At 46.9% G+C, this 27,727-nt stretch overlaps 1 protein-coding gene across 1 annotated transcript in view; it reads left to right on the top strand.

The window, feature by feature from the left end:
* Positions 1-27,727, top strand: part of MAP3K2 (mitogen-activated protein kinase kinase kinase 2) — a 404,520-nt gene that overhangs the window by 257,011 nt on the left and 119,782 nt on the right. The window contains exons 10-11 of the mRNA XM_078679280.1: positions 12,908-12,975; positions 15,157-15,249. Of these exons, the coding sequence (XP_078535406.1) occupies positions 12,908-12,975; positions 15,157-15,249 (161 nt within the window). The remainder of the gene's footprint in view (positions 1-12,907; positions 12,976-15,156; positions 15,250-27,727) is intronic.

The following is a 27,727-nucleotide window of genomic DNA, read 5'->3' on the forward strand; positions in this document are numbered from 1 at the left end:
GAGAACAACAACGACGCCAACTCCGCCACCCTGATCGCCAACCTCGGCCTCAGACAACTCGTCACCGCTGGCCACAGACTGGACACCATCTTCTCCACAGGCACCCACATCGCCTTCGACCACACCACCGAACTCCACTGGACCGACCACTGCTGCATCCATTTCACCTTCAACAAACCAACCACGCACCACCCCACACAACAGCTGCCTCGCCGCTGCTGGACCAAAGTCACAGAAGACCAGCTGATCACCACCCTCGCCCAGAACCCACCCACTGACCCCACCAACCCAGACGCCGCAGCCCCAACCTCAGACAGTGGATCGACGACTACGCCAACACCCTCGCCCCACTCAAGAAACCCTCCAACAACCACACCGGCGAGCTGCAGACCTCCAAACGCGGTTGCCGGAAACTGGAGAATATATGGCTCCACGAACGCACTCCAGACAACCACACAGCCCACAAGGACGCCACCCGCAGACATCACAACCTCATCAGATTAGCTAAGAGATCCTCCTTCAAAGACCGCCTGGATAACAACGCATACGACAGCAAAGAGCTCTTCAGCATCGTAAAGGAACTCTCCAACCCCAGCGCCAACGACATACCGCCCTCACAAGAACTGTGCAACTCACTGGCCATCTTCTTACACCGCAAGATCGCTGACATCCATGACAGATGCAATACCATGACCACCCCGACTACGCCAGACCCCACCTCCCCTGTGAACACCACCAACGCCAACCGCCTGACCTCCTGGTCCAACGACGACGAGACCCGCAAGGTCATGAACTCCATCCACTCAGGATCTCCGTCAGATCCGTGCCCACACCAAGTATTCAACAAAGCAGACGCTGCCATCGCACCCCAACTACGGAAGGTCATCAACATCTCCTTCGAAACAGCGACATACCCGGAAAGCTGGAAACACGCCGAAATCAGCACCCTCCTCAAGAAGCCCAAGGCGGACCCCAAGAACCTCAAGAACTTCCGGCCCATTTCCCTGCTCCCAATCCTGGCAAAGGTCATTGAGAAAATCGTCAACCTGCAACTGGCCCGCCACCTGGAAGACAACAAGATCTTGGACCCGTCCCAGTCCAGGTTCAGACGAAACCACAGCACCGAGACAGCCCTCATCGCCGCCACAGATGACATCAGGCACCAACTAAACAATGGCGAAACATCAGCCCTCAGCCTCCTGGACCTGTTTGCCATTGCACTCTAAAAACACGCCTCCTAGAAGCCGGGATCCAAGAGAAGGCCCTGGACTGGACCACGTCTTCCTCTCCGGTAGAACCCATAGCGTCCGCCTCCAGCCCTTCCGATCCGAGGCCACTGACATCTGCGGCGTCCCACAGGGCTCATCCCTCGCCCCAACGCTGTTCAACATCTACATGGCCCCCCTCGCACAATGGCCCGCCAACACGACCTCAACATCATCTCCTACGCCGATGACAACAAGCTCATCCTTTCCCTCACCAAGGACCCGCACACTGCCAAAACCAACCTCCACGAGGGAATGAAGGCCGTCGCCGACTGGATGCAGAACAGCCGTCTGAAGCTAAACTCTGACAAGAAGGAAGCACTCATCCTCGGACCCACCCCCTCAGCCTGGGACGACTCCTGGTAGCCGACCACACTGGGAGCAGCTCCTACACCCACCGACTATGCACGCAACCTAGGATTCATCCTCGACTCCTCCCTCTCCATGTCTAAACAGGTCAACGCCGTCTCCTCCTCCTGCTACAATACCCTCCTCAAGCTCGGAGACAGCTATGAGGGTTATTTAGGTGCAGATGGAAGGCGCTCTGCCTATAGTAAACGTTATAGTGTGTTGAGAGAATAGTACTTGTAGTGTGGTGCGTAAAGAGCGAACGGGATAACCCTAACCGTTCAAAGAACTCAAAGAGTTTCAAAATGAGAAAAAGGCAAAGCTCTCGCAACCACAAAGCAGTAAAATGACATGTAAAACAGTATTGACAATAAAGTTGAGAACAACAGCAGATCTTGTATTTTCAAATTCCCAAACGTTTATTTGGATCCACATTCAGTCAACACGACTCTTCAGGGCTGACAAAAGATAAAACAACATATGTACAAAACGTTTAGTTTATAGCATGTGTAGTACATACTTTCATATCCCAGGTGCGCACAGTGGTGCTCGTGATTGTGAGAATCACACACGGGTGTTGTGTGTCTGCCGTCTCTATTCGTGCCTATATATAAAAAACAACTGTGTGCATCCGCATTCCTATATCGTGATAATAGTGCAGGCCAAGCTAGAGATAACATATACTGTGTATCCATTCGTACTGGATCACCTATAAGGTCATACTCAAGCAGATCCGCAAATGATGAAGGGGTCAGGGTGCAGGAAGCATTAAAAGTGCATTGATAAAAAAGGAGTGTCATGCTCCGTGCTGGATGGCTATATCTCTCATGTGAGGGAGTCCTCATGCACATAGAGTGTCTCACATTAGTTCCTAATCGCCTACCTGGTAAAGATCCAGGCATCTATTCGTTAAGGCAAAAGCGTTGAAGTTGTATGGCGCTGAATCTAAGAACACAGTGGAGAGAATGTAGTTTAGAAAACCACATTAAAACGGAAGGAAAAGGAAGAGAGAGGCACGTGATTGTAATCACAGGGTGCCTAGGTACGTTGGGTAAAGTTCAATCTCGCTTACCCTGTATAAAATCTAAACGAAGATCACTGTATAAGTAATCCAGAGAAAACCAGTTCCGGGTTTGGAATACGACTAGATTTTCAAAGTTCGCGCTCAATGAGGCGCAAAGGTGAATGATTAAAGAGACTGTAGGAATTGGAGAAAAATGACAAAGTCCATAACTAAATGTCAGGTTCCTATTATAATAACCATTGGGCATAGCAAAGTAATACACTGAAAATTCTGTTTGTAATGACTTCAATCAAAACGACAGATTGGTAAAAAAGGCATTTTCGTAACTTACATACCTGTACACGTGTACGTGTCAGATTGTACCGGGAGGGGATCCAATACTAAGGGCTGGAGTAGTTAGCTCGGTTGCTGTAGCACAAGCGGTGCGCTAGGGAGAACAAGAAAGCGGCAAGAGAACAAAGTCAAGAACCGCGCAAATAGCGGACTGTAAAACGAAAAGCGGCCAGTTTAGACTCTAACCTGTTATTTGGAATCCCTCCTCCGAGTGTTCCCGGTCGCCGTGTTCCATGGACGGACACGTGACCGGAAAACGGAAACCTATTCATGCTTCCCGAGCACACACAACTAGAGTGCATCGCAAGGAAGTCTGAAGGTCAAGTTTAGCCACCATTTTGGGTGAGGAAAAATATACACATTTATAATAGTAGCGGGGCACAAAACGGCTAGCCAACCGAAATGCTACTTTCTGTGAATGAGTGAAATGCGACACCAACCCGCGATAGTCAGTCTCCAGTTAATCTTAAATTGTAGTTATACCAAAAGTACAATTTGGCCCGATTTATATTTCGATAAAGGCTGATCGAAATCAGCATCAGAAATATGGTGAAACAGAATGAACAGGCTGCATCTAATACGAGTGACGTGATGTATCCATTTCGCACATGAACCCATCTGGTATTGAGGGTATTTGTAGAAAGGTTACTGCATCCTAGTACACGGCTATCTAGTGAGAGTCACAAGATGTGTCCACCATGGCAACTCTGTCTATCGCTGTGCAGTGGTAAGAGTAAATAGCCCTGGTGTGGACAGGTAATCTGTGCAATATTGAATTCGCTTGATTAGCGATTGTATGTAACAGGAGAATAAACCTCACAGAATAAAGATTAGATGCCACGTATTGTTTTTGACACAGACATTTTGACCATTAAAGATGTTCAAGCAACTCATCTGCTTCTTTCCTTAACAGATAGAGAAGATAGCCCCTATGACATGGAGAGGCTTCTAGAAGAACTTGATATTGAAACAGAGTATGGCATGGCCAGTGGGCTAAAGAGTAAATCTAGGTGGACCCCCACTCTCTCTGTGGGGAATGCCATAGATAATTTCCATAGGCATGTCCTTGAAGACATAAATAAAGTGAACTTTAAGAACCTGAATGACAAATTCAAATTTAAGGACAATCTGACTAAAGGCGAACGTCTTGCACTCTCGATTCTTAGTGACAATCCCAATATCATAATTAGGGAGGCTGATAAGGGAGGTAATGTGGTTGTGATGAATCTCGTGGACTACAACAACGAGATTCTTACACAACTTAGTGATAACTCCTGTTACGAGCGAATTTCCCACAACCCGATGGGTCCTTTAACTATTCTAATCAACAAACTACTTCTTGAATGGAAACAATCAGGCCTTTTGAACGAGGACGAATACCTTTATCTAAAGGTTTTCAGACCTACATTCCCATGGTTGTATACACTCCCCAAAGTACACAAAAATTTACCATTCCCTCCTGGAAGACCAATTGTCTCGGGAATAGGGGGCCCGACAGAGAGACTTGCGGAGTATGTCGACCTATTCATAGGCCCCTTGGTCAAAAATCTACCTTCTTACATCCAAGATTCCAAACATATCCTAGGAATTATGTCGGACATTGACTGGCAAACAGATACCTTTATAGTGACATTGGATGTGGTGTCGCTGTACACCAGCATCAATCCTATTTTGGGAATGCAAGCCATGGAGAAAATGCTCTCCAATCAACCAGCTTCGTTGTGGGCTCACACGAAGATGTTACTTCACATGATGAGAATCATTTTGGACAATAACTTTTTTATCTTTGACCGCAAATGGTTTCGACAGACGAAAGGGGTGGCAATGGGGGTCTAAATTTTCTCCCTCGTTTGCCAACCTGTTCATGGGGGCACTTGAGTCAGACCTCATTTGGGGCCCCAAAGGTTCATCTTATATCGACTCAATTCTGTTTTGGGGTCGATATATCGACGATTGTCTTTTACTTTGGTCTGGAACCTTAGATTCTTTATCCAATTTTTTCAGTTATCTTAATGAGAACACATGGGGAATACAATTCACCATGCAACATAGCAAAGAAAAGATGGAATTCCTTGATCTTGAATTTTATGTAAAAGAAAATGAACTCCATAGTAGACTTTACAGAAAACCTACTTCTTGTAACTCTATTCTCCATGCTTGCAGCGCTCATCCCACACACCAAATAAAAGCCATACCTTATGGTGAATATCTCAGAGCCAGACGCAACTGTAGTGAATCTAAAGAATTTGATAACTGTTTGGAGAACATGGAAAATAGATTTCTAAATAGAGGCTACCCCCTTAAAGTTCTGAAATCTGCAGAAAAAAGGGTTCGTCGCGCCTCAAGGCCTGATTGTCTAAAGAAACGTACCGAAACAGAGTCCTCCACTCCAAAAATTAGACTCATTACTGAGTTTAATGCACTGCACCAGACAATTTCCAGAAGCTTTAATAAGCATTGGAAAATATTAACTGAGGATACAACCCTAAAAGAATGGCTACCAGTAAGACCAGCCATCACATACAAAAAGGGATGCACTCTGAAGAATAAACTCAGTCCCACAGTTCCACACAATACTTTAGCCGTAGACTGGCTCACCACACGGAGCCTAGGCTTCTACAAATGCGGCTTCTGCTCTTTATGTAAATGGGCTAAACATGGAACGAAGAGTTTCACAGGACATGATGGTGTCACTTACAAAATCAGACACAATATCACGTGCATTACCAGATATGTGGTCTATATCATTGAATGCCGATGTGGCAAGCTATATGTGGGTAGCACCATCAGACCCCTGAAAGAAAGACTTGCTGAACACATGAGAGCCATCCAGAAAAGAGATCCAAAATACCCGGTTGCCCTGCACGTTGCTACATGTAAACCACTTGAGGATGAAGTGAAGGTACGTTTCTTTGGTATTGACCTGATCCCTCCTAACATTAGGGGGGGCAACAGAGAACTCACTTTGAGACGTAGGGAGGCCACGTGGATCATGCGTTTGTTATGCGTAGAACACGGGCTAAATTTTGACCCTGAGCTTCAATTTTTCTTGGGGAATTGAATATTCGAAACTCAATAATTCTGTAATTACATTCATTTAAAAAACTGGTTACATTTAATATGTTATCCTACATGAATTTTGTGTTAAATATGGTGAATCGCAGGAAACTACTTTTGTTGCAATCTATGTTGACCACAGTGTTTGAACATGGATAAGATTCAGAATTTATAATTTATGTCTTTGTCAGTACACTGAGCGACCTATTGTTTCTGAACTATTGCCATTTTTTAATGTATAGATATATGTTCTAAAGTCACCATTCACTGCGTGGGTGTTTTTTATTCGAAGCAACACTTATGGGTGCACCATTCGTTTGTAGTCGACGTGATTAATTGGTTATTATGCTATACCCAGCCACTTTGGCATCTAATCTTTATTCTGTGAGGTTTATTCTCCTGTTACATACAATCGCTAATCAAGCGAATTCAATATTGCACAGATTACCTGTCCACACCAGGGCTATTTACTCTTACCACTGCACAGCGATAGACAGAGTTGCCATGGTGGACACATCTTGTGACTCTCACTAGATAGCCGTGTACTAGGATGCAGTAACCTTTCTACAAATACCCTCAATACCAGATGGGTTCATGTGCGAAATGGATACATCACGTCACTCGTATTAGATGCAGCCTGTTCATTCTGTTTCACCATATTTCTGATGCTGATTTCGATCAGCCTTTATCGAAATATAAATCGGGCCAAATTGTACTTTTGGTATAACTACAATTTAAGATTAACTGGAGACTGACTATCGCGGGTTGGTGTCGCATTTCACTCATTCACAGAAAGTAGCATTTCTGTTGGCTAGCCGTTTTGTGCCCCGCTACTATTATAAATGTGTATATTTTTCCTCACCCAAAATGGTGGCTAAACTTGACCTTCAGACTTCCTTGCGATGCACTCTAGTTGTGTGTGCTCGGGAAGCATGACTAGGTTTCCGTTTTCCGGTCACGTGTCCGTCCATGGAACACGGCGACCGGGAACACTCGGAGGAGGGATTCCAAATAACAGGTTAGAGTCTAAACTGGCCGCTTTTCGTTTTACAGTCCGCTATTTGCGCGGTTCTTGACTTTGTTCTCTTGCCGCTTTCTTGTTCTCCCTAGCGCACCGCTTGTGCTACAGCAACCGAGCTAACTACTCCAGCCCTTAGTATTGGATCCCCTCCCGGTACAATCTGACACGTACACGTGTACAGGTATGTAAGTTACGAAAATGCCTTTTTTACCAATCTGTCGTTTTGATTGAAGTCATTACAAACAGAATTTTCAGTGTATTACTTTGCTATGCCCAATGGTTATTATAATAGGAACCTGACATTTAGTTATGGACTTTGTCATTTTTCTCCAATTCCTACAGTCTCTTTAATCATTCACCTTTGCGCCTCATTGAGCGCGAACTTTGAAAATCTAGTCGTATTCCAAACCCGGAACTGGTTTTCTCTGGATTACTTATACAGTGATCTTCGTTTAGATTTTATACAGGGTAAGCGAGATTGAACTTTACCCAACGTACCTAGGCACCCTGTGATTACAATCACGTGCCTCTCTCTTCCTTTTCCTTCCGTTTTAATGTGGTTTTCTAAACTACATTCTCTCCACTGTGTTCTTAGATTCAGCGCCATACAACTTCAACGCTTTTGCCTTAACGAATAGATGCCTGGATCTTTATCAGGTAGGCGATTAGGAACTAATGTGAGACACTCTATGTGCATGAGGACTCCCTCACATGAGAGATATAGCCATCCAGCACGGAGCATGACACTCCTTTTTTATCAATGCACTTTTAATGCTTCCTGCACCCTGACCCCTTCATCATTTGCGGATCTGCTTGAGTATGACCTTATAGGTGATCCAGTACGAATGGATACACAGTATATGTTATCTCTAGCTTGGCCTGCACTATTATCACGATATAGGCATGCGGATGCACACAGTTGTTTTTTATATATAGGCACGAATAGAGACGGCAGACACACAACACCCGTGTGTGATTCTCACAATCACGAGCACCACTGTGCGCACCTGGGATATGAAAGTATGTACTACACATGCTATAAACTAAACGTTTTGTACATATGTTGTTTTATCTTTTGTCAGCCCTGAAGAGTCGTGTTGACTCTACTTTTGAACACGACGAAACACGTGTCGGCTGAATGTGGATCCAAATAAACATTTGGGAATTTGAAAATACAAGATCTGCTGTTGTTCTCAACTTTATTGTCAATACTGTTTTACATGTCATTTTACTGCTTTGTGGTTGCGAGAGCTTTGCCCCTTTCCCTCCTCAAGCTCCGCAGGATCTACAAGTGGATCCCGACCGAAACAAGAAGAACGGTGACACAGGCCCTCGTCAGCAGCAGACTGGACTACGGCAACGCACTCTAAGCAGGAATCCCAGCCAAACACCTACGACGACTACAACGCATCCAAAACGCCTCCACCCGACTGATTGTCAACGACCCCTGCCGCAGCCACATCACCCCCCACCTGAGAGACCTACACTGGCTCCCTGTCGACAAGAGGATCACCTTCAAGCTCCTCACCCACGCACACAAAGCACTCCACAACGCCGGACCAGCCTACCTGAACAGCAGACCTCAACTTCTACACCCCGACCCGCCAGCTCCGCTCCGCCAGCCTCGCCCACCCCGATGTTCCCCGCATCCAACGAACAACCTCTGCGGTAGATCCTTCTCCTACCTCGCCGCCAAGACCTGGAACACCCTTCCTACCCACCTACGGCAGACCCAAGACCTACTCGCCTTTATAAGACTCCTCAAGACCTGGCTCTTCGAGCAGTAGCGGCACCCCCTCCCCTCAGTGCCTTGAGACCCTCACGGGTAAGTAGCGCGCTTTACAAGTACTCTGAATGATTGATTGATTTAAGGACCCTGTTCAATAGGCTTTTCGTATCTGGACATGGCTAGAACATCAGGGCATGACCCTGGTGGTTCAACACCTGCCAGGTTCTCGGAACGCCAGGGCTGACAAACTCAGCTGCCGGTGCCCGGTAGATCACGAATTGCGTCTTCACTCGGAGGTGGTGTAAGGTCTCTTTCAGCAGTGGGGAGAGCCTTGGTTAGATCTATCGCCACCAAAGAGAAAGCGCAATGTCAGCAATTTTGCGTGTTGGAATTTCCAAGGCGGCACTCGCTCGGCGATGCTTTTCACTGTGAGTGGAACTGCGGCCTCCTGTATGCCTTTCCGCCGATACCACTTCTGCCCAGAGTGCTGAAGAGGATCAAGCGCGACTGGGCCATGTTATTCTTGAGGCTCTGGACTGGGCATGAAGAGTCTGGTACCCAGAGTTTCTGAGCATGGGCATCGATCCTCCACTCAGACTGGATCTTCTGTCACAGCAGCAGGGGAGGGCTCTTCATCTGAACCTGTCCAGCCTCCACCTCCTTGTGTGGAGATTGAGCGGTGACAGTTGACAGCTTTTGACCTTCTACCCGCAGTCTGTAACGTCATCTAGGCAGCCAGGTGTCTCTCCACGAAGACGGTAAACGCCTATCAATGGAATACGTTTGTGGCATTGGGCACAGCAAAGGCTGTCGATCCCCTTTCTGCCTCTTTCAGATGTTCTGCTGTATATACTTTCTTTTTCCCAGCAGGGCTCTGCCCTGAGCACTCTTAAAGGCTATCTTACTTCCATCTCTGCTTTGCTTTGGCTACCAGATCAGCCATCTTTATTCAAGTTCCCTATTGTAAATAGATTCATTAAGGGTATTACTCATCTCTTTCCTCCATCTCCTTTTGTAATGCCCCAGTCGGACTGGAACCTGGTCTTATCTTATGTACGCTCCCTTCACAACGGTCCTCTCCGGATCCTCACTCTGAAGACAGCTTTCCCTGTTGCTATCACCTCGGGTCGCAAAGTCAGTAAGCTCCAGGCTCTTTCTTCTAAGCCCCCTTTCTTCTCTGTGCATCCGGATAAAGTGGTGCTTAGGACTATGCCCTCGTTCCTTCCAAAAGTTGTTACACATTTTCACATTGGACAAACTATTACTTTGCCTACCCTTTTCCCAAGGAGGAGAGACTCCACCATCTGGACCCCAAATGTGCGCTGTCGTACCTTGACCGTGCGAGAGAGTTCCGTGTGGATGTTCAACTGTTCGTTGACTATGTAGGTGCCAAGAAAAGTTGGGCGGTTCAAAAGCGGACCATCTCTACATGGGCTGTCTTTTGTATTAAAATCTGTTATGCTTTGGTGAAAAAGTAACCTCCAGTGGGGCTTCATGCTCATTCCGCCAGACCTACGGCAGCCACCATGGCTCTTGCACGTGGAGTTCCACTCCTTGACATCGGTCAGGCAGTAATGTGGGCATCCTTGCACACGTTCACCAGACATCACTGCCTTGGACAACCAAGTCCGGAGGGACAGACATTTTGCCCATTCTGTCCTCGCAGACTCTCCTCCAGGGTTGGTATTACTGGGTTCTCTATTCTAAGGTAAGGAATCTATAACGAACTGTCTCTTTCAGATGAGCAAGTTACTTATCTTTGGTAACGATGTATCAGTAAGAGACATAGGCTAGTTATAGATTGCTTACCGCCCACCCATCCTCCTCGCTCTGCGAACTGACTTCTAGGGACAGAGACTCCATTGCAGGGCCCTAGTTATAGCGCACCTGTGGTCAGTGTCTTTCATGGCTCTGCGCTTCTGGCGTGGAAAGTTGTGCCAGAACTGACGTCAGCGTGCAGGAGCGGTGTCTAAATATACCCTGCGACGTCATCCCAGTGAACACAACTCCGACGACGGATGTGGAGTCGACCGACGCCACCTACCGATGCGCAGAGGTACTGCAGAGAAAAAATTCTCTGGATCCAGTCTGACGCTTGGGGGTAATACTAAGGAAAGGAATGTATAATTAACCTGTGTTTCTTACAGAAACATTGTTACCAAAGGAAAGTAACTTGTTCTTCTGGATGCAATAACAAAGCTCATAGTAATGAAAATTCCAGTCGTGAGGCCACTATGGGAATCCCTGAAATGTAGATTGTATTTAAGCCACGCCCTCAATAATAAGCTACACCTCCATTAGATACCCCCACACTTTATCATCCCAGTTAAAGCCACGCCCTTCTCTCTTCCTGATGACGCCTAAATCTGTTTGCATGTCCTTGGTTCACATAATTTTTCTTAGGTTATGAAGAACATAACTATTTTGGAGCACGAGATGTGTAGTAATAAATTAATACTGAATGGCTCTCAAACCGGTCTTACTCCGTGGCTCTTACACAATGTTAAGCTTTCGTTCTCTTATCCCATACTTTGAGCACCTTTTCCAAATTTGCCAACACACTATGGGACTTGAACATGTTCTTTTTAAAAGCTGATTTTTACAAAATCTTCACTGACTCCACAGTTGGCACCAGTAAGGTCCTGAATAATTTGGAGTGTTAATATGCCATCTTGTGTTGCCAATTGAAAATCCGGGTGACAGTCTGCATAAGATTCAGCCTTTAAGACAATTTCTGCCTTAAAAAAAAGACACAGAACCCCCCCCCCCCCCCCCCCTCCAATTCTAATAAGCCTGCACTGACTCCCTGGCAGTGTGTTGGTCAGATTCAGATTATTTAAGCTTACCTAAATATTTAGCAGAGATCATAATAAGCACTACATTCTTAGAGAGAAGTTGTAGGCCATTACTCCAACATTTCAAGTTGGTATACTAGAAGTTCTCTATCTTTCTGAGTCTGTGGAAGCAGTGTGTTTGGCCTCCCCTGTAAGGCTGCCCTTGTCTGCGACTTTTCAGAACTTATCCTCTTCACCTGATCCTCCCAACAATGGAGGAAGTGGGCCGTTTTTGAAGTCCTGGCTGGCTGCTTTGCCTAGTTAACCATGTCCTAAGGCCAGTCTAGTCTGAGAGCATTGCCATCATTGCTGGAGATATCGCGAGATGCTAACTCACACCAATATGCTGTGACGGAAAGCGGTGCAGTCTGTCGCCTTTTCTGCCTTTCTTTTTCTCCGTTCTTCAGGCAGTGCCCGCACTGTGCGCACCTCATTGACCTTCTTTTCTTTGAAATTAAACTGTGGTAGAACACGAGAATGATGGAAACTCTGTTGAAGACAGACATTGCAGAAAGCAGTTGATTCTTTAGATTTTCTGCTCCTACATTTCAATATCTCTGTCCATTAACACTTTTATTTGCAGCGGTTTCCCCTCAATGGGTGATTCTGTTTTAATTACTCGTATTTCATTTTATGCCGTTTTATTTGAGTACATGTATAAATATATAATGGGAGGGGCCATGACCCGCAAGAGGTGACTCGAGTGGTCCATGCCCTCCCCTCTCCACCCTCAGCTCTGGTAATAAAGAGCAGATCGCTCTCTGCACCTGCATCTATGGTTTATGCCCGGCTGTTCCATCTTAGCGGTCTGTCCCGTCACTAGTGTGATCTATGCTTACGTAGCCACAGCATATCACAGATGCAGACAACGTTGGGTTGTGTTAAGTGGCGTCCGATTTTCAGCTTTCCAATTTTGTATTCCTGGAACAATGGCATCCCCATGTGCTTATTGGTGGTATTGCATGCAAGCTAGACGATATGGCACCGTCATTACGCTTTTATTGTGTTAGTTTTTAAACTTTGTTCAGTAAGGAGACTCGAGAATCTATTGCTTAGACCCGTAGTGCAAAGCAGTGAACTTCTAGGGGTTGATCGAGGTGCAGAGGGCGTAGCTCTACTGAAAGACAAACCTTGCCTTGGAACTCTGCAGTTCAGTGATGTTTATATCTAACCGAATCTGCACTTATTGCTACACCTGCTCCAGTCCTTAAGACTGATCGAGCCCTCTGCAGTGAGTGCTGATGTTGTATAATGGTATTTCAATGTGTTCATATTACACTGCTTATTTTCTTCCAGCGACACCTACCCAAAGTGTCGGATGCCAAGAGCCCAAAGTTATCCAGACAACCACCAAGACTTTTCAGGTAAAGATGACACATGAGCAAATCTGGATTTGTTTGTAAGAGTACCGGTGTAGAATTCCTATAGCCCAACTCTCAGAACATATTGTTTGGGGTCAAGGACAACAAGTTTTCATATTTATTTTGTCCGTTTGTGACGAGTAAGCCCAACCGCCTACAGCACAAACCCTTTGGCTGCCAGTTTCCAGTACCACATTATGGATCAAGGAAGGGCACTGTCTGCAGTTAAGGCAATATTTGTGTCCTTAGGTTAATATTGTTTGAACTTGTATATAAGGTTCATTAACGCAAAGCCTTTATTATTAGGCTGACTGCTCTAAGGAAATGTAAGCTCGGACTGAACTACTGATAGTTCCAGTATAAAAATGTGTACACATGTTTGCAAAGTCTAACATTATGAGACTATGTATAATACTCCAAGAATGCTCCCTGATTTGATGCAAATAGTTGCAGAAGTTGGTAAGTAAAATTAAGGTTTCTTTGCTTTAAAAATATAACGTTCATAAAACAAATACAAGTAGGAAATATTTTTTTTTGCTAAACTAATTTTACATTTTTGGTACTATTTCTTTGAAGCAGCATTTTGTAAAATGAGTTAATGCACACCAGTATTTTCAAGAAATATGCATAATGGAAAATCATTGTAACCAGTTTTAACAAGATTATTGAAATATGAAAATAAACAAGCATTGGCAAAGCCAGTAGGTTCTACATCGGCACTCAGTCTTTTGGTTTTGTCCATGTATTTCTTGTTTTGACAAGAAACTTTATTATTGTGGGAACTGCTGAGCCCTCACTATTATAACCGACACTGGCAATAAGCAAAAGTATTTTTGGGTCTCAAAGCATGCATTGCCATAGTAGTTTCTGGCACTGAACAAAACTACTTTCTGTGCCGATATGTTCCTTGTGATAAAGCTTAAGGCTGTCTGAGAGAGAGACAGAGACAGACAGAATTTTAATAAAAACAAAAGGTGTTGGTCAACACCAGACCAAATTAGTGGCCCATTTCTTGAAGAAATTTACAAAGGTTTACCCATGGAATATGTCCTTTCATTAGTGCAGATATAAGGCTTTCATGCATTACCAAGAATTTACAGAAGTAGGCCAGAACATGGCACTCCTAGAAAATATTTGTGAACTGCATTTTAGCATGCAAAAATCTGTTGAACGTTTACAAGTTCACGTTCCCTTGAACCACTTTTTTTCCCAGCCCTGAAAGAAATTTGACTTCTGCCTTGTCAGGCATACATTTCCAAGCGTTCTCATTATGGGAAAAGATTAGAGAAGAGCTGGTGAAAATCCATAACGCATACAAGTAAGTAGGTTTGCACAGACTTAAAAGGATATTCCTGTCCCAGAACTATTAATTACTGGTACCTCCAGCCCCATTAAGTACATGTGCAGAAAGGTGTCAAAATATGTGAATTGCTAGTTCTCAAACCCTATTACAGTATGAGATCTGGCATAATCTGAGAGGCTAGTAGAGCTCTTATATAATGAGATTGCTGCCATAATTTGGTGTCACACTACATGGCACCAAAAGGACAAGTGGATTGTGTTACAGTACAAGTAGTTTTATGAATCAAACTCTCTGATGGTCAGGTAGATATTTGATTAAATGCCACACCCCTAGACATTTTTGGCTAACTGACAGATTTCCAAATGTTAAACCTACAGACCTCATAAAACAAAGTCCGCTCTTACTAATAACCACATAATGGATGCTCGATCCTGCAACACCCTTCTCTTGGAAATTAAATCAAGTAGTCTTAAGGACACCACCAAGTCTTTCACCTCTATCCAGCCCCCTTTGACTAGCTCAGAGATGCACGTCTCTTTATGTGCATATCTGAGCTCTTCATGTCAGAAAGCATGTTCTACCTTACCAAACCAACTGAAAGGTTTTGAAGACTTAAAGTCTGCCAATTAAAAAACATTGACTAGTGATTCATGTGTAGTCAGCAATTCCTGGATGAAATGTTCCAAAATTGTGTTCAAGAGTAGGTGTTTATTTCATATGGGCCAATGACTCTTAAGTATGGAGTGTTTGAGTCTGATAATGGTCTGTGCCAAAACGCTTGTTCTGTATAATACTGTATAATTTTACTTATGAACTGTATATTTTGTCTATGATGCTCTCTAGCGCAGCATTGTTATTGTCTGTGTCTCCATTCCCAATAGACTACGATAGCCCTGTCTTTGAGAAATTTGGCAAAGGCGGAACATATCCTCGCAGGTATCATATTCCATATCATCACCAGGACTACAATGATGGTGAGAAATTGTCAAACATTGTGCTACATGTATTATTCATTAGAATACCTCAATTGTTGGCTAGTTTGCAAAGATGCAGTTATTGCTCGCGGCTTTAAAAATGAAATCTTATTTCATATTCTCATAGATTGCTAATGTGTTCTCATTTTTAAAAATGTTTAAGGGGCAAGGAGGACATAATGAGAAATCTGGAACCAGTTTGCTGAACGTTATGTTGTTGCCTTATTCTGGGAATTATAAAACAGAAAGGTAGAATCTTTTTTGTGAATTTGCAAATCTTTGTAAAAGGTGATTCACTGCATCACGCTCTCAGGGTAGCCACATCATACTGAAAGTCGAACTGGATTTCACAGTTTGGCTGTACCGTCAAGATGGGCCATGTGCTAGTCTATTTTATATAATGGAGCAGCAACAAGATCTCTGGTTTGGTGATGCATGGTGTTGAACCTTGAAACATCAATGGTCAAATCATTGCAGTGTGTAGATCTGATGCAAAGAGTGCCTGCTGGGGCTCAGCATATGTCCTGATCCTTGCATCATATGCTTCTCCTTTTCTATTGAAGTTCCTGGGATGGCGGTTTAATATCTGGATTCTTTTGACCTTTAGTTGACCTCTTTGTGAATCTTTTGTTTTCTTTTGTTTTCTGACACTCAAGATCAGCATAGGAAAGAAGGACTACGCTTCTAAAGGTGATCTTCTGTTTCTTGATAAAAAAGAAAACCTAATTCCATACCTGCAATCTATTTTTAGGAATTGAGAAAGAAAAAAATTAAATACGCATTTTTCATCTTGTGAAGGAACATCTTGAAAGAAAGAAGTGCAAGCTTTTCAGGCCTGTGGTTTTGTGCCAATTGATTGTAAACTGTTCCCGGCGATGTTAGGTCTTCTTTGCTGTTGTCCATTGTTATGGTTGCTTCCATTCCATACGTATGGGGAGCCTGTGTGTAGTCCCTCTTGTTGGCCATTGGAGTGTGCCACTGGATCCATAGTCCTGACTTATTTTTATAGAGAAATTACGACTTGTTTATATTGACTTTTTTTTAATAGAGAAATGTACAGTTCTGTTTTTAAGTACTCGTAGCCAAGTTACCATCAATTAATCTGTGAAGAATTAAAGACATGCTAGGCCTTGATACTTGAATGGCTTACATATTTGAACCTTCTGTTAAATACATTTAGGAAGGATATACATTCCTGTTTAGTACTCAAAGTTTATTAGATTGTCTGTGTGGAAGGTTTCACAATTGTGTGTTGTGCAGAAGACTTCCTGTTGCATTTAACAAACCTATTCTTTTTGGTTATGCTTGTTATTACTATTATGGTTTTTGAATTCCTATATGTCCAACACTTTTCTCCACCAATTGAGGGCAAGAACTAAAAACCGAAAAGCAGAACAAAGTGAGAGACATCCTTTATAGACACATCACTTGTATGATCCATATTGTCTTTTTCCCCAGAAACCTTGATTATTACTCTTTTATATAGGTATTTACAAATGATTTATAGAGATAACTTAATCCAAATGCAGCAAAGTGCTATACAGGGTCAAATACAAAGATACAGTCAGTCACTGGTTGGAAATGATGCTGGGTTCCAAAAGTGGAGGTGGACTGTTACCTCATTATCATGTGCTTTCATCTGTTTTGTAAGTTTGAGCAGAGATAGAGCTGTTCTGATGATCGCAGTGCTGTTGTTGTAGATCCTGGGTGTATAAATGGTGATTGTCAGTTGCCTTATTTTTAGTTTTTTTCCACATCATTATCTCCAGTGTGATGGCTGCAGATGTGTCACGAGCCACTCTAAGGTGGTAAGCTTATCAGCCAGATAGGTGGGAGCTGTGATAACTGTGTAAATGATGCAGCTGGATTTTAGCTACTATATCTTAATAGGAGCCATTAATACTAAAGCCCTCTGATGAGGTGATACTTGTGACAATAAAGTATCTGAGTCCAGTCAGACTTTCTTTCACCATCAGGCTATCAAGATAAATATTGCACAACACCTTATCCTTGTTAGAACTTTGTGCACAGTTGGTTTACCCCCTGAAGAGCTTCCTCTAACATGACCTTTTCTCCTTAGAAAGTTCAAGGCTCTAGGAAACCCCGAAAAAACTAACCATGTAGCTTCTACCATCACTAGTGCCTGATAGTGTGCTTCTTGATATTCATCTATCTGGCAAGAATTGCAGACTATATAATGTCTTCAAGTTGTTGAATTTAATTCTTACCGCACAAGTTAATATTACGCAGAGAGACTGCATACCCACGTCCTCTAGAGTTATTTTTGACTAAGGCCTGCAGGGAGTCTTCCAAGCAGACCCTCTCCCAAACATTTCATCTTCCAGTGAGTGTTGTCTTAATAGCTTCTCACCATAGGAAGGAGATGTCTTCTTCCTCAAGGAAGCGTTCCGTGGACTTCAGCCTCAACTTCACTCCCCGCCACCAGACTCTTTCTCTGCATCTTACCTCCGAACGCCTAAGGTGAGACCGCAGATTTAGTTTAAGGCCTTCCATGTACCAATGCTGAATCATTTCTGGACTGTTTTGCAAAATACTAAAGGACTCTGGCTGCTCTGTCCCTGACTCCTCAGGCTGTTCCTGTGACACCTGAGGTGAAGTCAAAACCATCTAGGCTACTGTTTCTCATTCACTCAAGCTCCTATTTGAAAACGATTTCGAAGCTGCTGATGACATCGCCCATGGAGCCTAAGCTGTGCTACCAAGGCCAGGATTGGGGAAAGGATTATCCATGCCTTAATCCACTCTATTGTGCGCACTCACCAAGGTTCCAAAAGTTTGCTTAATTAGAGAATGTATCTGAAAGAAACACGTTAGTTATAGATTCCTAACCTTAGAATTAGCTCCAGGTGTCCAGTTTTTTCGTCAGCAGTACCTCTGTGCGTCGGAAGGTGGCGTCAGTCGGCTCCGCGTTCGTCGTAGTTGCCAGGATGATGTCGCGGCTGCTACTTAGACGCCGCCCTCGCGCGGTGACGTCAGATCTTTCTTTTTCTGCGCCAGCCAGCGCAGATCCAGGAAGAGCGGTACCTCAGTCATTTTTTGACTAAGTTTTTCTCGACTTTTGTCGATGTCTTGTTTCAAGTATCCAACTGTGAATAGGTGCACGAGGGATGCCCTCAAGGGTTTCAAGGCCTGCAGTTTCCGTAACCGAATGTTGTCGGTGACAGATCCGCACCACGTGTGCCTGTTTTGCCTGGAGCGCGGCTATGACCCTAAGTGGTCCCTGACTGTCAGTAGTTGACGCCAAGGGTTTTGCAGGAGCAGTCCCAAAAGCTGCTTGAAAGACAGCAGTCGACTATTCGCTGTTCAAGGTCCCGGTCGGAAGGGAGGTCGAGGGACCGGATGCGGAACCACCATCAGTCCGGCTCGAACTCATCGAAGTCTTCGCACTTTGGGTCGGGTAAGTCGAAGCATAAGAAGTCGAAGAAGCATCGTCTCTCTACGCCTTCCCCTTGTCGGTCGGCCGACTCGACGAGGCGCGCAGGTGGTGCTACTCCTGCGGCTCTGCGGGCTGAGCCTGAAGGGTCGACTCCGAGCTTCCTTCCCTTTCCGGCACCCGAAGCAACCCCCCGCCCAGCTTCGTACGTTCTACGAGGCGATGCAAGCCATCTTTGGGCGGACCGACCGCGCCTTCGGGCCCTGCAGACTGGGCCTAGGTCTTTGCTGTCAGCGGCTCCAGCCCTGGCACTGCAGGCCCCTCTGGGGGACTGGGCCACTACCGTACCCGACGCCAGTTGGTCCCCCAGCCAGCGTCGACCCCAGCCTCCTTCCTGATGTGGGCACGGCACCAGACCACCATCGCGTCGGGTTTTCATGCCCCTGTTCCCTGAGGAAGATGAGGAGGACTGGGAGGGGTCAGACTGGAGAGACGAACTAGGGGATGCCAGTGGTCTTGACACTTCACCCGACCTTGGCATGTTGGTCGGGTGTTGTCTCCTCCTACTGTGGCTGCGGAGGAGGGAGCGTCATATGCTGTGGTGTTGCGTTGCCATTACAAGTTTGGGGTGACCCAAACAGTCTGTGGACCTGGGTAATGTACGGTATAGAAAACAATGGTCCTCAAACCAATAATTTAAACAAATGGTACTATTTGATTGTTTCCTTAGTAGGGAGCTAGAGAAAAGTTATTGCTCCTTTGGGCAAAATGTCCAACAACATATCATTCTTTGTTTAATACATACATCAGTGTACAAATAAAACATACATTTTTCAGAACCAAAAAAGAGAGAGTGGATGTGCAGAGACTTCAACTTTGTAAGTCAGCAACATGAATTTATTTTCATTACAAACATAATTAGCATTTATCATCAGGTAGTCAATGTGGTTGCTCCAAGGAGGAACGTGCAAAGAAGGAGTGCTCGAAGGTTTTTGGTGAGTGAGGAAGTGTTCCCAACGTGAAATTGAGAAGAAAGTAGACAGACTCAAGGTGAGATTCATCAAGCGTATCAATCAAGGTGTACTGGCCCAAAGGTCTATTTTACACGGTCTATTTACAATTGTTCGTACAATCACAGATTGTAATCATCTGTGGCACGTATAGGTTAGGGGATCGGTGGGTCCAGATACCGGGGGTGGGCTCGTCGACGTTTCGACTCGACTTGTGGGAGAGTTGAACCTTTGCCTGCGATTCTTCCTCAGGACAGTATGGGGGTGAGAAGGGGGTTAACCACCTCGTGGTTAGGAGCCCTCATCTAATGATAAGGAAAGAAGCTATGAGTCATCCACTCCAAATCAGCACATCCCCTCATAAAAACCATTAGGAGGTCAGTAATCGTGCTTACCCTCCCTTGAGATAGTGGGAAGGGGTAGCCGTATCGTGGGTTTAGTTCAATATCTTCTGGATGCCTGGGAGGTCAGTCCTAGAGCTAATTCAATTGGCGGGATCTGTGTGAGTAAGTATCAGGCATTCACTACATATATGAGAAGAAACAGTGTTTGTAAGCCAGCAGGTCAATGCCACGCATCCGCCAAGTGCTTCCACAAAGTTAATTCCAGAAGAGGAAAATACCAGCTCTCTTCCTAAAAACAGTGTATGTCAGCCAGCAGGTCCATGCCACTAAATAGCAATGTAATTCCACAATTTATAATTCCATGAAAAAAATTATTAAAGCAGTACGGTCTCTAAGCCAGAGTAGAACACAATAACCATGTTAAGGTGGCGTGTGCCGGCGACCGCACGTCTAATTGGTGCTGGAAAATGTCATACTCAATTACCAATCATGCTTTCCAATCTGCAATTAGAGTGGCCCGAGTGCCAACCTGCAATTGCCATATCACGTCCTACATACATAACAAAAGGCAGCTTAAGAGGCCCCCGCTCAACACAATGCAGTCTCTATAGTGACTTAATCAGTCCGTAGGTCTACAAAAACCTCACTACCCCTTCGTGGGCTAAAACGTTTCAAGGTTACTATTGCTGCCGCTCACCTGTACAGGGCTAGATGTCCGCTGGTAGTGTCAGCTGTCGAAGACAGAGACCGCACCCATCGAGCGCTCTCTGGTATATCTGCACCAGGCTGATACTCCCGCCTTGCACGTGGAGAATAGAGAGGGAAGGCAGACTACGGGTATCAGATACCTCCTCTGATACGCTAGTCGCGGAAGTGTGGGCAGTCACTTGGTGGACGCTGGACCCACCTCAGATCGAGTTGAAACATAAAAATTAAACAGGAACTGTACATTTCAGCAAGAGCATTTAGTAAGGGGCATCAATTTATGCAGCAAATTAAAGTATATTTTGAGACATGAATTACGTAATGTGCATGTGAGTTGTACATTTAGGCAATGGCATTTACCGGGGCATAGAATTATGCAGCACTATAAAATACACATTTTATTACGATTGACTGGACAAACAAAGGTGACATTTACACTATATACATGAATAACATATACAATATATGCAGTGCTAATTGTAGTTTAGTCAAGTTGTATAATACAAGGGGAAATAAGGGGAATTAAAAACGAATTTATGCATACAAATTAAACTGTGCAGACTGATGTCATATCAAGGGTAGTCCTCATGGGAATTATGTCACTATGAGAGCCTCTCTCAAAGCCCAGTCTTCTAGGGGTAGGGCATAACCTAAGATTATGACCCTGGGGGTAATCTAGGTTGGTGTCAAGTGCGTCGTATCTAATGTAGGTGTTCGTGAGGACTGCTACCTGCCGTCCCATCTCCTCAGATTCATTCAGGCCCTTTCTCACTGTGTCTAGCAAAATGTATCCACCTACACTCTCTGAAGTTAAGGATGTTGGTGAAGTCTCCGCCCCGGGGGTTAGGTTTGACCTTTTCAATGATCCTCCACTTCAAACTCTCTGGTGGATGTTCAAACGCAGTAAAGTGGTCCACTAGTGGCGTGCCTTGAACCTCACACCGAATCCGTCTGGAATGTTGCAGGATTCTGCTCTTCACCTTTTGTGTAGTCTGACCCACATACATAAAGTTACAGGGGCATGTGATGGCATAAATAACCCCTGATGTGTTACAATTACTGTGCTCTTGGAGGTGGTGGGTGTAGTCATTATGACTGAAGGATTTGCATTCCTGAATCATAGGGCAAGCCTTGCAGCTACCACATCTGTTGTGTCCCTTGATCGGTGGTATACCCCATAGTGTGGACACTAACTGTGGTTCAGGTGGGGGTAGTAGTGATTTGACAATGTGTTCTTACATTTTTTGCTTTCTTGAAAGCGTGTAGGGGTGGTGGTATCCCCCCTATGTCTTCCTGGACTAGGTGCCAATGTCGGTTAATCACCTTTTTAATTGCGTTGCTCTCAGTAGATAATGTAGTGACGCAGACTAGACATTCCTTTTCTTCCTGTGACTTGGTGCGTACTAGAAGGCATTCTCTATGGTTAAACCATGCTCGTTTACGAGCCCTCTTGAGGAGCCTGATGGGATATCCTCTGTCTTTTAGTCGATTGAGGAGGTGTGCAGATTGCTCAAAGAAATACTCTTTCTTGGAACAATTCCTCCGCAATCTCAAGAACTGCACGAATGGTAGATTCTCTCTGAGATTGCAGGGATGATGGCTGGTATATCTAAGCAAGGTGTTACGATCGCTTGTCTTGCGATACAGACTAGTGTACAGACGGTATATGTAATCCCTAAACCGGTGATAATTCCAACCCAGTCGGAGTCTGGGATAGCGTGGAAAGGATCACGTGCAAGATGATGACACAGGGTTCTCAACTGGCGAAAGCACTAATAGTTACGGAATCCAAATTGCACACATACAGTCTATTACGACTTGGCCCCGAAGAGTCAGAGTTGACTGTTCTCTGACGAAACAGGTGTCGGCTGGCTGGTCTTTTTGCCAACAAGCATTAAAAGAAACCAGAAAATCCACGGCGACCTTTGTCCTTTTGTGTATAATATGAACATACTATGTTGTTGACTTTGTGTGCACAGGTCTTTCGCAAATGTTTATGGTTTTGGTGTTCCATACACTAAGTAAGTGGTTAGTAGGGTCACCCCTTTCCTGTTGGCACCATAACATTTAGTTCTATGTCCATTTGACAGCCGTTTATCCTGCAGAGCGCCATTGGTCCCTTTACACTAAAAACCCTTCAATCTGGTATAACTCTTAAAACTATTTTTATTCAACTATAACACATAGTGATCTGTGAGTTTAAATTCTTGTATGTTGTTTGATTTCTAAAAATCTAGTCCCACACTAGATTCCCCCAAAAAAGCATTTGAGTGATTGCGCTCGCTACCCGGAGAGTGAAGTGCAAAAAGGTGCAGCTGGCTCAGTTTGTGGAGTTGTGGCAGGACACCAGAGTCAAATGTGCCCTGGCGCCACTGTTGGCCCAGCTTGAACTGAAGCCCTCCGTACAGGGTCTGGCAAGCCAAAAGTACAAACCATGGGGGGCGTGGCTAAGATGGCGAGCTAGGAGGCTGCTATTCCTCGTGGCTCCCTGCTCTGATATCCCCTTCTGGTCCGATTTAGCGCACTTTAACCCCCGGTTTCGCATGAAACGGCGCTGGCTGGACTGCGGGAGCATCAGGAGCGTGGTGTGGGGTCCTGCCGACCCGTGGACTCTCGGCAGTGCGAAGGGACAGTCCGAGGCCTGCTGCAGCGACATGGTGGCTGCGTGAGGCGGATGCTGGGGCGGCTGTGACTGGTGCACATGGGAGCTATTGCTGCTGTGGAATCGCCGCGACTGGGTGCTGGCTGGCCGGGAGAGGCCTGGGGCGCCGTGCTGAGGAGCGAACGTCGGAACCCAAGGGAGTGGCTGGAAGCCGGGGAGAGTCCCTGCGGCAGATGTCGCGCCACTCGCGGCCCAGGCGCCCGGGCCTTCCCGCTTGGCCCTGATCGGCAGCTTCGGTGCGCCCCTAGGCAGCAGGCGGGGGCTGGGCCCTGTGATACGCACCTGGGACCTTGGCCGGGGGCAGTGTGCTGGCAGGAGGCGACGTGAGCAGCGGTGCCCGGGCTGCGGCGCGGCGTCTGGAGGAGTACTGGCACCCTGCTGGGATTGGCGCGAAAATCTACGCCGGGGACGCTGGGCCTATAGGCCGCCAACGGACAAAACCGAGGACCACCTGGCAGTAAGGAACGGTCAGGTTGGGCCCCCAGCGGAGCTACATCCCAACCCTGCCGCACACCCTGTAACCTGCGAAGGCCGGGAGAGGTCGGCCATTCGAAACTGGGGCTGGGACTGAGACCCCGGCCGGGGGTCGGGTGGAGGCGGTGACCTTGGCCCCGGGCTGTACTGAGGTCCCCTGGTCTCTGGGAGGGTGGGAGCCTTGCTCCCCTCCACGAGTGCTGTACCCCCCATAGAGAGGGACGTTTGGCCCACCCACTACCATCCCGGGGTGGCCTGCAGACCGGAGTGGGGGCCCTGGAGGTCTGTAGTGGCAGCCTCTGAAGTGTTGCTGGGGCCGATGACCGGAGCTTCCCAGGGTTGAGTGGCGCAGTTGATGCGGGGGTGGCACCCCGACCCCAATACAGCATCTGTCGAGCTACTGGACGACTCTTCTACCCGAGTATAGCGCTGGCTTCAGGTCCAGGGGCCCATAGGAAGGTGGCGGCTGGTGCGGGAATCGGTGGCGCTTCTGCAAGCGCACAAGGGTCCGGTGCTATAGCCACAGCAACACAGGAGTGATATTCAGCTGAGAGGGTCCTGAAATAGCATGGTCCTACACACTATTTGCTCACCGCGCCGAAGGCGAGTCGTGGCTACCACGAGGAAGAAGGGGGAACGCTCCCTCAAGGACATGCTCATTAAATCGCCCTCTACAGGGCATTCCAGTGGGGTGTCTCCACTGACTTCCCGGCCGCCGCAGGCCCCGGGGCCTACCGAAAATCCGGTGACGAGGGTGTTTCTAGAGACACTGTTCAACTCTCTCCGGGCTGATTTTCGCTCACTGAAGGAAGAAGTAGCGGGCGAAGTAAGAGAAATTCGTAGGGTTGTGGATGGGCTGGGTGAGCGAGTCGTTGAAGTCGAGGAGAACGCACATTCCAACTCTGAAGACATCGAGGCCTTGCAACAGGAAATCCTCCGCCGAAAGGATCAACAATTGGACCTTCAGGCACACGCCGAGGACCTAGAAAATAGGTCTCGGCGCAACAACATCCGCGTCAGAGGTGTCCCGTCCAAGGAATAGGGGTCCGACATGGTGGGCTACCTACAAGGCCTCTTTCGGGACATTTTCAGGCAAAGCTGCTGACTTCGAGATATGCATTGATAGGGCGCATCGGGTCGGCCTGATCAGATGGGAGCGGCCCCCCCTCCAGACATTTTGGCTTTTCTACCAGACTTCGTCCTGAAGGAGCGTATTTTGCGGGAGGTCAGGAAGAAGCAGTCTCTCCAATACCAGGGCCATGCAGTAGCTCTCTATCAAGACCTTGCCTCCATCACGTTACAAAAGAGGAAAGCCTTCAAGGAAGTGACCTCATTTCTAAGGGACAAGGGGGTGCCTTATTCATGGGGACACCCCTTCTGCATCATTTTCAAGTGGAATGGCAAGATTTAGCAGCTGAGATCCCTTCAGGAAACTTGCGACTTGTTGGGCATCGAGAGGCGGAGCCGCGAGTCCTCTTCCCCCTCCGACACCGCCAAGGGATGATTGGCAGAAAGTGGAACGCAGGCGCTCTCCCAAATCAGCTATAAAGCCAGACGCATCGGCCGTGGCTCAGGAGAGGGAGGCGGCTCTGGAGGCGGCTCTGGAGGCGGTGAAGCGGGACACCTCCCCTGTTGAGTGACTCCATTATAGCAGTCGGGGTGTGCTTAGCACGATGTATTGGCTGGCCAGGGAGGAAGAGCGGGGGTGCCCGGACTCCACGTAGACCCTCTTTTTTTTTTCTTCTTTATTCCAACCGCCGGGAACTGTGGATACCCGGTGCTGGACAATGGTGATGGACTGGGGCTGACTTGTTGGGGTTAGGGAGGGGGGAGGAGATGGAGGGCTGTTTTTTTGGGGTTGGGTGGGGGGCAGGGGGGGTTGGCTTGTTGGGGGCTGGGATGGGTCGGGGGGTGGAACCGGTGTGCAGTCTGTGAGGGGAGGTGGGCGTAGGGGAGTGAGTGCCATGGAGCTTCTACCTCGGAGGGGTCCAAGCGGGCGCGGCTAGCGTTTCTCCCCTACCCCCCCAACAATGAGCCGCCGTACATCAGAGCCCGGTCCTAGTCCCTTCTTATGACTCCGGTTTTATGGCTTAACGTAAAGGGTTTGAACAACCCAATCAAGAGGCGGGCGATCCTGAGTTATCTAGAGAATTCCGGGGCCTCTATCTGTTTATTGCAGGAGACACATTTATTACCCAAGGACTGGCACAGAATGAAGTCCCGAGCCTTCCCCCAGCAGCTCTACTCCTCCATGCCGGATAAGAGAGGGGGGGGTAGCCATACTCCTAGCACGACACTTCCAAGGGAAGGTTGGGGATAAGGTGGCAGAAGTGAAAGGGAGGCTTTTGGTGTACAGGTTTTGGATGGGGGAATTCCTCTATCGTCATAGGTACTATCTACGCCCCCAACTCCGGACAGGAGCCATTTCTCGTTGATTTTATCTTGGATACGCTCCACTATCACGACAGGCGGGTCCTATTGGGAGGGGACCGTAACATAGCCATGGACCCGGACAAGGACAATCAGGACGCAGGTAGGGGCTGACTGGCTCCGTGATAGAGGGTTGGTGTATATTTGGAGGGTAGCCCACCCTCATGGTACGCAATATTCCTTTTATTCCCATGTCCACCATACCTATGCCCGCCTTGACCACTTTATTCGGTCTTCCGAACTTAATGCCTTGGTCCGGTCGGTCGATATCAACCCGTGGCTTTGTCTGATCACGATGCGATACAGCTGACTATTGACTGGCGCTCGACGAGTCACAGCAGAGGGAAGTGGTGTTTACGGAGTGTCTGTTGCAGCGGCCGGACGCCTGACAGATTACTTAACGTCTAACGACACCGAAGGGCACTTCACTGACGACTCTTTGGGGGGGCCCTTAAGGCAGTGGTGAGAGGAGAGCTAATCGCGCTCTCTGCAGCCAATAACCGTGCGCGTAAGGAAAAGAGGGAAGAGCTCACTGCAGAGGTGCTGGAACTCGAGCGGGTGCACAGCAGGACCAGGGTCCCGCGCATGTGGCGACAACTCAAAGCAGCCAGAGCTCAGCTGGCAAGTTTGGATCTTGACCGGGCGGAATATGCTGCCCTCTGGCTCAGGCACTACTATTATATAGACGGGGACAGGACGGGGTAGCTTCTTGCCAGTAAGCTCGGGCGCGCACCGAGCGTTCCAGGGTTGGCGCGGTTTATACCTCTGATGGTTTTAAGGTTTAAGGCGATGAGCAGATTGCCGACGCTTTTCGGGCGTTCTACGCCTCATTGTACAGCATGGACCCCACCGTTTATGGCGCCGGGGAGGAATATCTGGGCCGAGCCTCTACTACGGCTCTCAATGCTTTGGGGGCTGCGGCGCTGGATGCTCCCATTAGGGTGGAAGAGGTGATCAGCGCGATAGCGCGACTAAAGCCGTTGAAGTCTCCGGGCCCAGACGGGTTCTTCGCTGGATTTTAGAAGACATTTTGCCAAACCTTGGCACCTGTACTGACGCGCTTCTTCAACTCTTTTAGGGGGCCTGGGTCGATTCCGGTGGAAATGCTGGAAGCCTATAGGCCGATCTCCCTCCTGAATCTCGATCTGAAATTATTCACGGGTGTTCTGGCAGCTAGATTGGGTCCACACCTTCCAGGAATAATTGAACCTGATCAGTCGGGCTTTATTCCTAATAGGCAAAGCAGCGATAACACCAAGAGAATCCTGCATCTCATTGATGAAGCACATTATGTGGGCCTGGACGCCCTATTGCTCTCGATCGATGCTGAGAAAGCATTTGATCAAGTGGATTGGGGGTTCCTGGATAAAACATTGGCCCATTTTGGTGTGGGAGAGCGCTTCCGAGCTTGGGTGGCGAGTTGTTACGATAGGCTCAGGGCGACGATCCAGGTTAATGG

Source organism: Lissotriton helveticus, chromosome 3_1 (assembly GCF_964261635.1).
Source record: "Lissotriton helveticus chromosome 3_1, aLisHel1.1, whole genome shotgun sequence".
Classification (NCBI taxonomy): domain Eukaryota; kingdom Metazoa; phylum Chordata; class Amphibia; order Caudata; family Salamandridae; genus Lissotriton; species Lissotriton helveticus.